This window comes from Typopeltis vanoorti, chromosome 2 (assembly GCF_054136105.1).
Source record: "Typopeltis vanoorti isolate ZY-2024b chromosome 2, IOZ_Tvanoo_1.0, whole genome shotgun sequence".
Lineage (NCBI taxonomy): Eukaryota > Metazoa > Arthropoda > Arachnida > Uropygi > Thelyphonidae > Typopeltis > Typopeltis vanoorti.
This window is the reverse complement of record NC_143550.1, coordinates 130,633,522-130,649,529: the sequence shown is the minus strand read 5'-3', so window position 1 is coordinate 130,649,529 and position 16,008 is coordinate 130,633,522. Positions and strand designations below refer to the sequence as shown.

The window sequence follows — 16,008 nt, the reverse complement described above, 5'->3', positions numbered from 1 at the left end:
TATTATTATCCTAAGACCCCCATGGAGTCAAAGACTAATCTAGGAGGTCCCTTTTTCATACACTCAGGTCATCATCATCATCATTCTGTCTCTTGACAGGTCCAAAGGTATCTCAGCAAATTCTCTTCCTCCAATTTCCTCTATCTCTTGTTTCCTCCTTCATTTCTTTATATCCTCTTGTGCCCATTATATCATCAAGCATCATTAGTCATCTCCTTCCTCTTGGTTGCTCCCCTTCAGTTTTCCCTTCTATCATTCTTTTCAATAGGCTGTCTCCTCTTAATACATGTCCAGTCCAATTATGCTTTCTTTGTCTTATGGTCTTTAGTAAATTCCTTTCTTCTTCAACTCTTTGTAATACTTCTTCATTGGTAATTTTTTCAGTCCACTTTATTTTCTCCATTCTTCTCCACAACCATATTTCAAATGCCTCCAATATTTTAGCTTCTTTCTTCCCAATTGTCCATGTTTCCAACCCATATAAAATTATACTCCAAATATAACACTTGATAAGCCTTTTCTTTAAATTTTTATTAATTTTATTAATAACAAATTTTTCTTACTATAAAATGCATATTTTCCTTTTTTAATTCTTTCTTTTTTTCCATGTCACACTTTCCATTTTCTTGTATTATATTACCAAGGTATTTGTATAGTCTCAATTGTTCTACATTTTTTTCTCCATTCATCATCACTTTAACATCTCCTAGTTTCCTAGAGATTCTCATCACTTTTGTTTTCTTTGTGTTAATTTTCATTAATTTGCATATACTTTCAAATTTTTTTATTTGATGCTGTAGTTCATAAATATGCCTCATGGTCCATCCACATATTGCATTTTCTGCTTATCCACACTCACTGCTTTCTTGTATTCAACCTCTCCACATAAATAGTATTATTATCCTAAGACCCCCATAGAGTCAAAGACTAATCTTGGAGGTCCCTGTGTCATACACTCAGGTCATCATACCTTGCTTTAAATGCATTCAAATTCTCTGCAGACAACAAGCTCTCAGGCAAAGCATTCTAATCATTCACAACTCTCCATGCAAACAACCTGCTTCTCTTCTCTTGCTCACACCTTCCTTATACAGCTTCCAGGGATGACTCCCTTGTTCTTCCTGATTTCCCACCAGTTTATGAAAAATCTCTTCAGTGTTAATCCTATAGCAACCCTTTATCAAATGAATGTCTCTATCATATCACCTCTCTTTCTCCTATCCACTAGACTCTGTAAATTGCATCTTCTCAACCTTTCTTCATATTCAACATTCCAGAAATCAGAAACTATCTTAGATAATCTTGCTTTCCTTCCACTCCTTTGGAACTTGACCCAATTTTTCAAATTTCACCCAAGACTCATATTAAACGAATGGACAGATGTCAACACCCTGGCATATTCCTTCAAAATATGTTGTTATATATTGTCATGTCTCACAGTCATATTAGCATTGAGTTTGCTCAATTGCTCATATGCTTCTTGCTCACTTACAGTCAGTATCTCCACCTCATCATCCACTAATATCAAACTGTCCATGATGTCACATTCACAAGAATGAAAAACCTTCATGAACTGCCCATTAAATATCGCAATTACATCCTCAGCAGCAGTGCTTCTTATAACATTTTCTCCAACGACTGTCATCCTTCCATAATCATTCTTGTTTTTGCTGGCTACATATCAAAAGAACTCCCTAGGGTTATGTATGGACATAACTCTTTTTCTATCATCAATAGCACTCGGCCTCACTTTTTTACACTTTCTATCTTCACGAAATATATCATATCCTTCCAATCTCTATTCCTGTCAGGATGTCATCCTCATCCAACCATGTCTCACTTATTGCAACAATTTTTGTGTGAACAAACTCAATCACTGCAACCATTGCCTTGTTTCTTATACTTCTAGTATTTGCATACAAACATAACAGCTCATTCCTGGATCTATAACAGGTTTCACTAATTGCACTTATTAGATGTGATTTCTCCATACTTTCCTTGATCCATTTCTTTTTCTCCTTGTTCATCACAGAACCTTCTTCAAATCCAAATGCTTTCCCTAGATCCCAGGTAATTTCCTTCCCTTTTTTGTCTATACATGCATTAACATCCTCTTGGAGCATCAACCTTTCTCACAGTGTGTTCTCCTGTCCATCCTGAGTCTCCCCGTTTCCCAGTTTGTCTTCCACACTTGTTTTTTCTACACTCATGCTACCTACTTCTTCATTCATAAGTACCACTTCAATCTCTCCTTCCTTACTCTCCCACTCTTTCATACTGCTTCTTACTTGCTCAGATTGATTCTCTACACTCATTACTCTCCTTTCCAGCAGCAGCCTCTCCAAATGACTCACACTAAAACTATTCAAATATAGTTCAATTAATCCTTCAAATTCATTTCGCACATTGACAAACTGCACTCCTTTCTCCTCACACATTTCCACTAACATATCATTCACAATTGCCTCATCTCACCACTCTCATACCTGGGCAACACACGACTATCTTTCCTGTCACAATATTATCTTTTTTCCTTCTCAACAACCTCCTAATATCCAATCTTACGGTTTCTTTGATCCTGGTGAAGTCATTTGTCCTTATTAACACTACAAACTCTTTTGCTCCCTTTCTTTTCATATCCAACACCCAAGTCACTGTATTCATTTTATCTCCAGGGAAACAAATCTTGTTTATCTTCTCATTTACCACACCTCTCATAATCTAATCCCCATATAGTGCCACTCATGGGTCTTTCATTACCTCTTTCATACTGACATCATTCGTTTCCCCTTCTTCACTCTTCTATACTTATCTATAATTCTCTTCATTTCATTCCGCATCTGTTTCATCTCTTGCCTCATCTTCATCAACTCTGTTTTTAAATCTTGCATCATTTTTTCACTATCATTCACTTTCTCAATTTCATCGCTAGTCGTACATGCTTGTTCTCCATCATCTCACTTTCCACCTTACCATTAATTGTGCTCTGTTTTTCAACTTCCGCTACATTCATATTGCTTTCATCATTCTTACTACTATCAATTATTAAGTTCAGCAGATTGGTCGTTCACTTTTTTCAAAACTTTTTTACCAATAGTTCATTGCTCTTTTACAATGTCTCTTTTTGTTATCAGATGAGCACTCATCCTTCTCGTGGCATTCTTGCTACTAACACCTCCCGTTATCAATACATTACCACCCATGAAGTCTGCATTCAGATCACACTTTGCACAGACCCTTCTTCCACCTGCCTTAAATTTTCATAATTTAGTGACATAATGTAACAAATACATATAGCATGTCTCACTTCATGAAATGACTAAAATCAAAATAAACTCTTGTAAAGAAAAAGACAAAGCCGCCACTGTCTTTCTTTTATGTTACTATACTCTGCTCTAAGTTTAATGATTATAATTTTATGATTTGTTTGTGTAAACAAACAAGCTGACCTGCTATAAACACTGCAAGTGCACAATTTCTACTACAACTCTTACAGATAAGCACACAGTTATTTACAATTAAGTAGTCAAAAAAACCTATGTAAACCATGAGCCTTCTTTATGCAAACTTGCTAGTGAAATGCTGGAACATCTTCCAATGCATGCTTATTGCACTCATGTCAACATATTATTATTCAAAAATTCACATCATTCAGTTCATTTGTCTTTCAATAGAACTAATTAAAAAAAAAAGGAAATAAATATAAGAATAACAGAAGAAAGGAGGTAATATGATTGAGACATACAAATTAATGAAAGGCTTTTACAGATTTGATATAGAGCAGATTTTTCAGAACAGGTTCTGGTTGTGGGACAACTAGTGGTTGTTCTTGGAAATTGAGTAAGAGTGTGGTTAGCAAGGGTGTGAGACCTAGATTTGTTGCTTAGTGAGTGGTGAATGGGTGGATTATGTTGAATAGGTTGCCAGAGTCTGTTGTGGATGCCATTACTGTTATTGAGTTTAAATCAGAGTATGATAAATATTGTGTGAATATTGGATAGCGCTTGGTGTAATATTTAGGGTCCCCTTGATGAGTCTATGGACTCCATGGACTTACCTGTGTAATACTATTACTACTAATACTACCACTAATAATAATAATGATAATAGATTTTATGAATAATTCAGCAAAATGGGTTGATGATGAAACAGAAAAAAATCAGTGAACTGAACATTTCACCTTAATAAAGCCTTTAACCACATCGACGTCAATATGGATAAAATAGATCACACCTCATACACTTCGTATCCATTATATATTTCAATGTAATATGAATAGTATTATAATTTTAAAATGCACTTTGCATCCTTCACGTATATACATGTCATGGTCGGTTGGGTGGTTAATAGTTAGCATTGCATCCCTCGATATCAGCAGTTTTAGATCAAGCATGAAGTAGTACTATGTATGGAAAATAATATACACAAATTCCTCATCATTCAAGAAATCTATTCCTTAGTTTATCATATGGATACCACATGGAATTCTAATCAGTAAACTGCAGCACATGGGGATGGATATAGGGTGGTTGATGGAGAGATATCAGAGAGTAGTTTATTCAGTAGTAGAGTCCAAAAGAAGGCCTGTGACTAGTGATGTAACGCAGGATTCTGTTCTTGGACCACTGCTATTTAATTTGTTCATTAATGATATAGGAAAGGATCTGAAAGGAACTGTTCAGTTATTTGCCGATGATGCCAAGTTGGGTAGAGCAATAGTGAATGCACATGATGCAAAATTTTGCAGGATGATTTGGATAGATTGGCAGACTGGGCTAAGGAGAATGGATGTCAGTTTAATGTGGAAAAGTATATGGTTATGCATTTTGGGGTGAAAAGATTATCAGCAGTATACCGCATTGATGGAACCATACTTCAGGAAATTGACAAAGCCAGAGACTTGGGTGTTGGTGGACAGGAAGTTGAAGTTTTAGGGGGACATATAGCAAAAGTGGCTAAATCAGCTCATCAGATCACTTGGTTACTGAAGAATACTTTGATGAGCAGGTTATTATTTCTCTTTATCGAGCCTTAATAAGACCCCATCATGACTACTGTTTGCAGATCTGGGCTCTAGGGTTTCTTGGTGATGGGGAGGAGGTAGAGAGATCCAGAGGCGAGTGACCAAGATGGTAGCTGGTCTATGGAATGAACCTTATGAGAACAAGTTGACACATCTATCAACCAATTTCTGTGGGTTACAGAAATTGGTTGATAGGTGGAAAAGGGGTGATATGATTGAGACATTTAAATTACTGGGGAGATTTTACAAGATTAATTCAGAGGAAATTTTTAGAACAGGTCTGGTGGTGGGAGAACTAGGAACCATCCATGGAAACTGAGCAAGAGTCTGGTTAGCAAGGGTGTTAGAACTAGGTTTTTTACTTGGAGAGTGGGTAAATGAGTGGAATAAATTTGCCAGAGTCTGTTGTGGGTGCCATTACTGTGAATGAGTTCAAGGCAAGGTATGATAGATACTGTGCAAATGCTAAATAGTTCTTGAAGTGATGTTTAGGACCTCCCTAGATGAGTCTAAGGACTCCTTGGAGTTGCCCATAATAATAATATGGTATAAGGAACATTTCTTCTTTATACAAGAGGCACAGATGATAAATGTCATTTGGTGTAGCATTCAGAGACCATAAAAATTTCATAACATGAAAATTTTCGTCATCATCATCATCATCAAATTCCTGACATGTACCCTCAAGGGGTGTACAGGATATGACAGTACTACATGAAAAAATTACATCATTACTAACTTCCTATCTACAATTTTCCTCCAACTCAGTCTGTTACTTGTCAAAACCCCAACATTATCAGATCTTATATTTCTATCGTCTAAGGCACTTTGTACCGTATCAATCCACCTATATCTTGGTCTTCCTCTGGGTCGTTTTCCTGCCAACCTGGCAGAGAACACTTGTTTTGCTAATCTTTCCTCTCCCATTCTATTTAAGTGACCATACCATCTGAGATTAGCTCTGCTAATGCATTCCTGGATGCTGACAATGTCAAGTTCTTTCCTAATATCCTCATTTTTAATATGATATTGCCATTGATGCCATCTGTTCATGCCTCTAATCTTTCTCAGGACTCTCATATCTGTGGTCTCTAGTCTTTGGTCAAGTGTTTTACTTCTGACCCAGCTCTCAGATCCATAAGTTAAAATTGGTTTGAACACAGTGTTGTATACAGCTAATTTAGTGTTCCGACTAATTTCTTTCTTATTCCATATGAATTTATTCAATTGACTTCCCACGATACCAGCTTTGCTGATTCTGTTGTCTATTTCTATATTTAGTTTACCATCTTCAGTAAAAATTGTGCCTAAGTAGCTGAAATGTTTTACTTGTTCCACAGGTTCTCCATTCACAACACAGTTGACATTTTCAATGATTCTGCCTATTTTCATTGTCTTTGTCTTTTTATTGCTGACCTTCATACCTTATCTATTACAACAGCTATTCAATTTAGTCAGAGAATCTTGCAGACTTGTAGCGGATTTATTTAGAAGTATAACATCATCCGCATAAAGCAAAGAGCTGACATTAACATCTCCAATTTTGATAGCAGGTTTAATACCACATTCCTTCATAATGTGATCCATATAGATAATGAATAACAGAGGGGATAATGTACATCCTTGTCTCACACCAGATTTAACATTAAACCATCTTCCTGTACTTCCTTCAATTCTAACTGCTGACTCACAACTCAAATAAAGACTAAGTATTGCTTGATATAATGCCCCATTGACACCATATAACTGAAGCGTATTGAATAGCTTCTCTCTTGGCACCTTGTCATATGCCTTTTCCAAATCGACAAAACTTAAGTACAGATCTTTGTTATATTCCCATGCTTTCTCGACTATTTGTCGTAAAGTGAAGATATGATCCTGACAGCCTCTATTTGGCCTGAATCCAGCTTGTTCTTCACCAAGCTTTTCTTCCACAATTCTTCTCAACCGTTTCTCAAGTATACTTGCATAGATCTTGCCAGGAACACTCAGTAGGGAAATACCTCTGTAATTCTCACATTCAGTTTTATTTCCCTTTTTATATATGGGTACTATGAGAGCTCTACTCCAATCATCGGGAATTCGTCCCTCTGTCCAGGCTTTCTGAACTATGCAGTGCAGCCATTGTAAGACTCTTATACCACCATACTTCAGCATTTCTGGTCGAATATCATCGACTCCTGCTGCCTTTCCACATTTCAAGCCTTTGATGGCTTTTTCTACTTCAAGTATGGATATGTATTCCTGACTGCATGTCTGGTCAGTGTTTTTTATCACTGTGCTGTCATCACTGCTTGTTTCATTTAGCAGTTTTTCAAAGTAATTACTCCATACTTCAAGGATATCTTTTTCTCCTGTTTTCATTTCACCTTTATCATCTCTAATTCCTTTTACAGCACTCTTTCCTCCATTCCTAAGCTTCTTCAACAACCTCCAGAATATTTTGCCACCTTCTTGATATTTATTTTCTATATTCTTGCCAAAGTCCTCCCATGACTTTTGTTTAGCTAGTTTTACACACTGTTTAGCTTTCTTACATTTGTCTCTGTATTCTGTAAGAGACAAAGCTGACTTATTTGCCAGGAACTTTTGATATGCTTTCTTCTTTTCCTTCACTGCCTCTTTAACTTCCTGTGTCCACCAGGGAGTTCTGATTTTTTTATCCTTGCACACAACCTCACCACATGCCTCTCTGGCAGAATCAATCAATGTTTCCTTCAGAGTTTGCCACTGAATCTCCAAGGTTTGATTCCTGTTCTCAAACTCTTTCATTTTCTTTTCAATAATCTTTCTGTATTTTAGTCTACAGTTCACATCTGAGAGCTGCTCAACTTTTATTCGCTTTAAAACTTTCTTACATGTTATTCTTTTCAATATGAAATTTAATTTTATCCTGCTCAAGACTAAATAGTGATCACTTCCAATTTCAAATCCTCTGTACACTCTGGTGTCCTGCACCAGCGAGAAAACATCACTATCAACAATAACATAGTCAATGAGACTTTTCTTATTCCTAGCCTCTTCTCTCCATGTGAATTTGTGCACATTTTTATGTTGGAACATGGTGTTAGTAATAACCAGTCCATGTCCTGAGCAGAAATCCAACAGATATTTGCCATTATTATTAGCTTTGCTCTTTTCTCCAAATTTTCCCAAAATATTTTTGTATGTCTCACAATCATTTCCTACTCTGCTATTTAGATCTCCAACAAGGACCAATTTTTCATTTTTCATTGTGTCAGTTGCTTTTTCTAAAGCCTCAAAAAATTCCTCCACTTCTACCTTAGTAGAACCTTCTGTGGGACCATAGGCACAAATAAGTCTCATTGTCCAGTTCCCCATTCTCATATTTGCCCACATTACTCTACTTGAGACTGACTGCCATTCAAGAAGATTAGCCTCGTATTTTGTGTTGAATACTATGGCTACTCCTTCTTTTCCTTGATTGTCATTGCCTGAATATAACATTTTGTATTTATTGCTCAGAAAGATCTCACCAGTTTTTGTCTTTTTTGTTTCAGTCACCCCTATTATGTCGATCTGGTACTTATCTAATTCCTCAGCTAGCTCCATTTCTTTGCCATTCAGGCTTCTTACGTTGATAGTACCGATCTTTAACTCTGGTGATGTTGAGTTGGGGTTTGTTTTCAGATTTGTTCCAGTAGCTGACTTTTCGCTGTTCGCCCTGGTTCCCTGGCGAAAACAACGGGGGCCTTGTTTAACCGGGCGACGCCCCAGCCGGCATGAAATTTTGTCATGTTGTACCATCATTTTTTATGTTGGTTTAACCAATAAGAATACAATTTGGTCGGCTAAATCCCAAATTGCCAGCCCATCCTCGTTCGTTCAGTATCAAAGTAGATACCCAACAGGGTGCACCACGAGAAGGTGAGGATTGGACATTAGGTCAGAAGCACTGGTCGGTTCTCCGCATTCCTTTAAAGGCTATGTGAAGGTCTCCTCTCAGTTATACAGCTTTGACCCTTAAGCACCCCCGAAAATTTTCGTTTGGTTTATTATTTCTTTCATGTAGGTATGGGCTGGAAATTCTGTTATACTGAATGCAATTTTTCTATTTTCTGCTAGAAAAAAAATGATGATAATATAGCTTAGATTCTTGTTTCATTTGTGTATTGAAATATTCATAACACTGAAATGTACTGAATAAAAAAAATCCTGGCTTTTTTTTTTATTTTTTTACCAGCATATATTTTCATGCTCCTGATGATGACCTTAATAAAGAGATTTAAATGTTTAATGTGTCCATACTTCATAAGGTTCCATGAAAATTCATCAAAAAACAGTTAATCGAAAGACAATTCATCGAATGACAATTAATTGAAAATGCAGTTCATCGAAAAAACAATTCACCGAAAATTTTAAATAAAATTTCATTAAATTTGATCCAGCCAAAGCAGAATTGCTGATATCATTTTGAAACTTTTTTTTTGAAAATGTTATGATAAAAGTGATCCATTTAGAACAAAAATTGAACCATGCAGATAGCTTCTTGCTATCTGCACAGTTCAGTTTTTGTAGCGTTATTAGAAGACGTTGTCGGTACTTCTTCTTCTTATTATTATTATGGGTATCTCCATGGAGTCAGTAGACACATCATGGGAGACCCAAACTATCAAAACAATATCTATCATATCTCTTCTTGAATTCATTTACAGACGAAGAACTCACAACTGAGTCAGGCAATGCATTCCACTCATTCACCACCCTCCAGGTGAAAAACCTTGTTCTCACACCCTGGTTAACCACACTTTTCCTTAATTTCCAGGGATGACCTCTTGTTCTTCCATCACTATCACACAGCTGAAACATTTCCTCTGCATCAGTCTTATAAAAACCTTTTAGTAATTTAAATGTTTCTATCATATCCCCTCTTCTCTGCCTATCAACCAACCTCTACAATCCACAAGCTCTCAATCTATCAATGTAGGGAGCATTTTTTACATCACTCACCAACTCAGTCAATCTCTTTTGAACCCTCTCCACAGCCTCTTCATCTCCAAGGAATCCAGGTGACCAGATCTGAGCACAGGAATCCAAATGTGGAAGTATCAATGCTTTATAAAGGGGAATAATAACCTCTTTATCTCTGGATGTTAGTGTGTTCCTCAATAACCAAGTAATCCTATGTGCAATCTTGGACACCTTAGCAATGTATCCTCTGAACTCCTAACCTCATCAATTTCTTGGAGTACTGTTCCATCAATGTAGTACACAGCTGGCAATCTTTTAATCCCAAAATGCATAACTTTATACTTTTCCACATTGAACTGACATCCATTACCTTTTACCCATTTTGCCAACTTATTTAAATCATCCTGCAAACTCTCAACATCAGCTTGATGTTTTATTGAGCTATACAACTTTGCATCATCAGCAAACAACTTAATATCTCCCTTTAAGCCATTTCCTATATCATTTATGTACAAATTAAACAACAATGGCCCAAGCACAGAGCCCTGAGGCACACCACTGGTCACCTGCCTCATCCTTGACTCTGCTTCTCCATACACCACCTTCTGGTATCTCTCCCTGAGCCATTCTCCTATCCATATCACCAATTTAGTATCCTTCCCCATCTGCTCCAATTTGCGCAACAGTATTCCATGGGGGTATCCTGTCAAAAGCCTTAGCAAAATCCAGAAGTATCACTGTGTAGCCATTTCCTTTGTCCTACTCAGATGTCATTCTATTATAAAAAGTTAATAAATTGCTAAGGCAGGATCAACCTTTAACAAAATCATGTTGGCCCCTATAGAGTATCATATCCTGATTCACCCATTCTTGAATTTTGTCTTTAACCAACTTTTCCAATACTTTTACCACTATTCCTGAGATGGTGATTGGTCTGTAATTAACTACTGCAGTTTTAGAGCCACCCTTATGCAAAGGAACCACTTTGCCTAACTTCCACTCCCTAGGGACCAGACCAGAGTTCAAACTTAAATTAAATATCCAAGTAAGTGGGGTTGACAATTCATTTGCACATTCACGCAACACCCGAGCTGATATTCCATCTAAGCCAACAGCAGTGTTTGCATTTAAATTTTGCAATATACTAAGTACCTCTGATTTCTTGACTTCAATTCTCACATTAGTTATTGCTACAGGTACAGAGATATCCTCACTTGGGTGATAGACTTTTGAAAAGTGATCACTCAGTAACTCTACTATTACATCTGAATTTGTCACCTCAATACCATCAGCACCCACTAAAGTTATCCTTCCAAAGTCATTCTTCTTTTTACTTGCCACATAGTGGAAGAACTCTTTTTGATTACCCTTGATCTCCTTGGGTAGGGTCTTCTCATAATCTTATTTAGCTTTTTCTTACTATGCTGGTAATCTTCCTAGCTTGAGCCTTGTACTGCTCATAGGTGTACTGATCATCTTTCTCCTTGTCAATTCTCCATAACATTTTCTTTTTTTTTGCAGATCAAGCTTGACACTACTACTACTCATCCATCTAACGCCTACCTTGTTTGTCTTCCTGACCATGGGGACACAATCTGATATTGCCTTCCTCAAATACCCACTGATTTTATCCCATGCACTGCTAACATCTTTCCCCTGCAATATGTTCTGCCATGGGACAGCTGCAAGCTCACTCCTAAGCTTGTTATAATTGTCTAACCTGTAGTTCCATGTATACCCCTTCTTAAGAAAGAAATCTACAAATTTTGCAACCTCCCAAGTCAATACCACATGATCGCTCTCACCAATTGGAGGTAATGAGGACACCTTATGCATATAACCTCTGAACCAATGACCATGTCCAACACTCACACCATGTGGCCCTTCAGTTATGTGCTGTTTCAAGTAATTATCTCATAGATGTATGAATTCCATTTCGTTTTTGCCACGTGATATTTCCTCCTTCCAATTGATATCACCATAATTAAAATCCCCCATAATAATCACTAAACCTGTACTCATTGCACTAATTTGCTGATGCATGAATTCAATATCACCCCCTGTATCCCCTGGCCTATAGCAGCAACCAGCTGTATATTTGGTTGCGTTGGTCACTATTTCACACCAGACCGTCTCAAATACTCCTCGCCCCCATTATATCTTCTCTATCTTCCCTGAAAATACTGTACTCATCACATTCAATTCCAGTGACCACATCTTCTGCTGACAGCCAAGTTTCACTAATGCCTATAATTTTTGGTTTTACAACACACTATCCTACAATTTTAATGCCAAAAATTCTTCCATCTTATTTCGAATGCTTCTTGCATTAGTATACAAAAATTGCAGATTCTCTTTAGTTCTTGTACCAGCTTTAGAACTGATATGCATATCACTAATTTCAGTAGTCCCATTCCAATTTTTATCCACTCTATTCTGCAATTTATTCTGCAAATAAGGATCAACAAATATACAATCACTGCTTAAGTTTCTCCCTCTTACACTCATCCTTTTCAATTTTAGTTTCCCTGCCCGATTATTCAATTTGTTCAGAAAACAGTAACTTCTTCAATCGCTTATGACCTTCCATGTTCAGATGCAACCCATCTCCTACATACAGCTGTCTTTTGCCTTCAAACATACTCCAGACATCAACAAATTCCAGACTTCTTTTTTTGCACATTCTTGCAGTCATATCATTCATTATCATTGCTCGTCTACTTAACTCAAAATTGTCAAAACGAGGCAGCACATACACTATCCTCCTATTGACACTTTTCTTCTTCACGATATCTAACAATGTTCTTAAATCTTTTGCTACCCGATTTATACTATCACTCAGGTCATTCTTGTACTGACAACTTCTACTAATTCCGCTAAGTCAGAGAGTTATTCTAATACATAATTTGAACATGTTATTTCTTTGTTGTCCTGAATATAGCTGAACTGAAAACTGGAACGGTTTGACATTTTCTTGTAAATGTTTCAAATAGTAAATCTGAGTAAAATTCATCCCATAATAATTGCTGTATTGAAGTCGTATATTGCTAGTAACAAAAATAATAATGGAGCTTGCATAGGCTGGGCTTTTCCTCCCAGAAACAGACAAATTGACATGAAACGTTATTGGACAAGAAAGACAATAAGAAATCATATTTGTAGAAAGTTTTTTACGTTGGATATATTATACGTTAAAGATACCAAGAAATTTTATAAACTTGGTTTTAATCCTATATTGTGAAGAAAGCTAAGTTTGCGCCTGAAGTATTTTCAGGTCTGAGGCAACTCGTGGTAATGGTGGACTAAGCTCTGATCATTTGCCTTAGTATCTCCCATAATGTGAAGCACATCTCCTTGTAGATATGTGTGATGCTAAGCATTAAGGGAAGGGCCACTATCCAGACTGGTTTCGACCTTTATTGAGGTCTCTCCAGTGGGAGCCAGACTCTGAGAATGGATACCAAGTTGAAGTAATGCAGAACTTATATTTACCTATACTTAGCTTTCTTAGCTTTCTTGTTTGTTTGCTTACTTGGGAAAATAGGATTAAAAACCAACTTTATAGAATTTCTTGGTATCTTTAACGTAAGAAACTATATTTTTCTATAATCCCTATTAAAGTAGCATTGCTATTTCACTCTGCATGGTTCAATTTTTGTTCTAAATGGATCACCTTTATCATAACATTTTTGAAAAGTTAAAATTTTCGGTGAATTGTTTTTTCTGTGAATTGCATTTTTGACGAATTGTCGTTCGATGAATTGCCTTTTTGATGAATTGTTTTTTTGATTAGCTGTTTTTCAATGAACTCTCTGGATACCACTTCATAAATCAAATGTTATGACAGTTGGTATTAGGATTTGGACTACTTTAATAAAGTATTAGTATCTCTCTCTCTTTGCAAAATGAATTCATTTGATATCTAATTGATGATAATTTAGAGGTTTAATTTTTTAGTTGACTGATATTTTAATATATATTCAGAAGTGTTACTATCATCTTATATTCAAATATTTTTAAGGGTCATACTGGAACACTAATATCAACTTCGTTTGATACCCACTGTACAAGAGTTCTTACAGGTTCTTTTGATAAAACTGCCAGCATATGGGACATTCGCTGCAGAAAGTAAGTTTAATATTATTTTACAAATTAGATGCTAAGTCTGTTTAGAATAGTAACACAAAATGTTGGTCTCTAAATGCTCATAAGAATAGAACTATTGAAAATTTTATCATGGGGGAATAAAAAGAGTTTTATTATTTAGAACACTTACAGTCTCAAATAAGTAGTATAGATTATTATTATTATTATTATGGGCAACTCCAATATTATTATGGGCATCTATCTCCCTCGATGAGTCCAAGGACTCCTTGGACTCATCGAGGGAGTCAACATCATGTCAAGAACTATTCAGCATTTGCACAGTATCTATTATACTTTGCTTTGAACTCATTCACAATCATGGCACCCACAACAGATTCTGGCAGCTTATTCCACTCATTCACCACTCTCCAAGTAATAAACCTAGTTCTAACAACCTTGCTAACTACACTCTTGCTTATTTTCTATGGATGGCCCCTAGTTCTTCCACCACCAGACCTGTTCTGAAAAATTTCCTCTGAATTAATCTTGTAAAATCTCCTCAGTAATATGAATGTCTCAGTCATATCACCCCTTTTCCACCTATTGACCAATTTATGTAACCTACAGATCTTCAACCTATTCTCGTGAGGTTCATTCCATAGACTAGCTACCATCTTGGTCACTCGCCTCTGGATCTTCTCTACCTCTTCCCCATAAAGAAGAAACTGTGGCACCCAGATCTGGGCACAGTAGTCAAGATGGTGTCTTATCAAGGCTCGATAAAGAGGAACTTTTAGATAACTTCTAAAACAAAACTTTGAAGTTAATAAGAGAAAATTTTCTGTTATTAGTTAGTTTTTTTTTCTTACTTTCTCACAGAAACATATTTTATTATGATGATTAATTGCTACTTTTTTGCTTACATAAAATAATGAAGGATGGTTCAGTTGATTTTATTATTATTATTACATGATTATCTCCTTGGAATCTAAAGACTCATCACATGAAGCTCACACTATTTCTCTTTACACAATACCTGTTATACTTCTCCTTAACTAAATTCACAGATAGAGCACCCACAACAAAAGAGAACCCATTTCACTTATTCACCACTCTCCAAGAAAAAAATCTGGTCTTGACATTCTTGCTAACCATACTTTTCCTCATTTTCCAGGGATGATTCCTTGTTCAGCCCTCCCCTCTAGCCAAGTATTGAAAAATTTCCTCTGCATCAATCTTATAAAACCTTTTAGTTTAATATGCTTATATGTTACAATAATGTTTCCTCTTTTCTATCAGCCAACTTCCTTTTGCAACACAATCTAACAAAGATCCTCATAGGGTGGATTCCACACAACATCCTCACAGTGAGCATACCAAAACCATTCACTATCTTTATCACTTGCCTCCAGATTCTCTCCACTATTTTCTTATCCAAAAGAAACCCAGGTGATCAGATTTGAGCACAGTAAAGCAGATGGAGCTGCTGTATTGAAGTCTTATTAAGAGAGAGAGAGAGAGAGAGAGAGAGAGAGAGAGAGATGATAACTTTCTCATCTCAGCTTGTTGTGTATTCTTCAACAACAAGTTATAGTGATTCTATTTTGAAATATGTCCTGTGAACTTCAACTCCCTATACAATAATAACAACCTCAAAGTTATAGCTTCATTAATTTCTCAGACTCCAGTTTGGTTAATGTGATGCACATCTTGTAAATGTTTCAGCCCAACTTATACAAATTTATTTTCCATATTAAACTATCATTAGTTATATTTTCTTTATACTGTCAGCCTATTTAAATCATTCTATATGCTTTCTGCATCACTCTGATAAATTTTTGTGTGCTACCCAATTTTTCATCATCATCAAAACTGAATATTTCCCTTCAAAGCATTTTCTTTATCATTAATGTACAAATAGCTACCAAGTACTAAGCATAGAAGCACAAACTAGTCAACTGCCTTCT

At 36.2% G+C, this 16,008-nt stretch overlaps 1 protein-coding gene across 1 annotated transcript in view; it reads left to right on the top strand.

Annotated features, from left to right (window-relative positions):
- LOC150109432 (uncharacterized) overlaps positions 1-16,008 on the top strand; it is a 334,156-nt gene that overhangs the window by 258,592 nt on the left and 59,556 nt on the right. Inside the window, exon 9 of the mRNA XM_090408164.1 lies at positions 13,977-14,083. Coding sequence (XP_090264290.1) covers positions 13,977-14,083 — 107 coding nt within the window. The remainder of the gene's footprint in view (positions 1-13,976; positions 14,084-16,008) is intronic.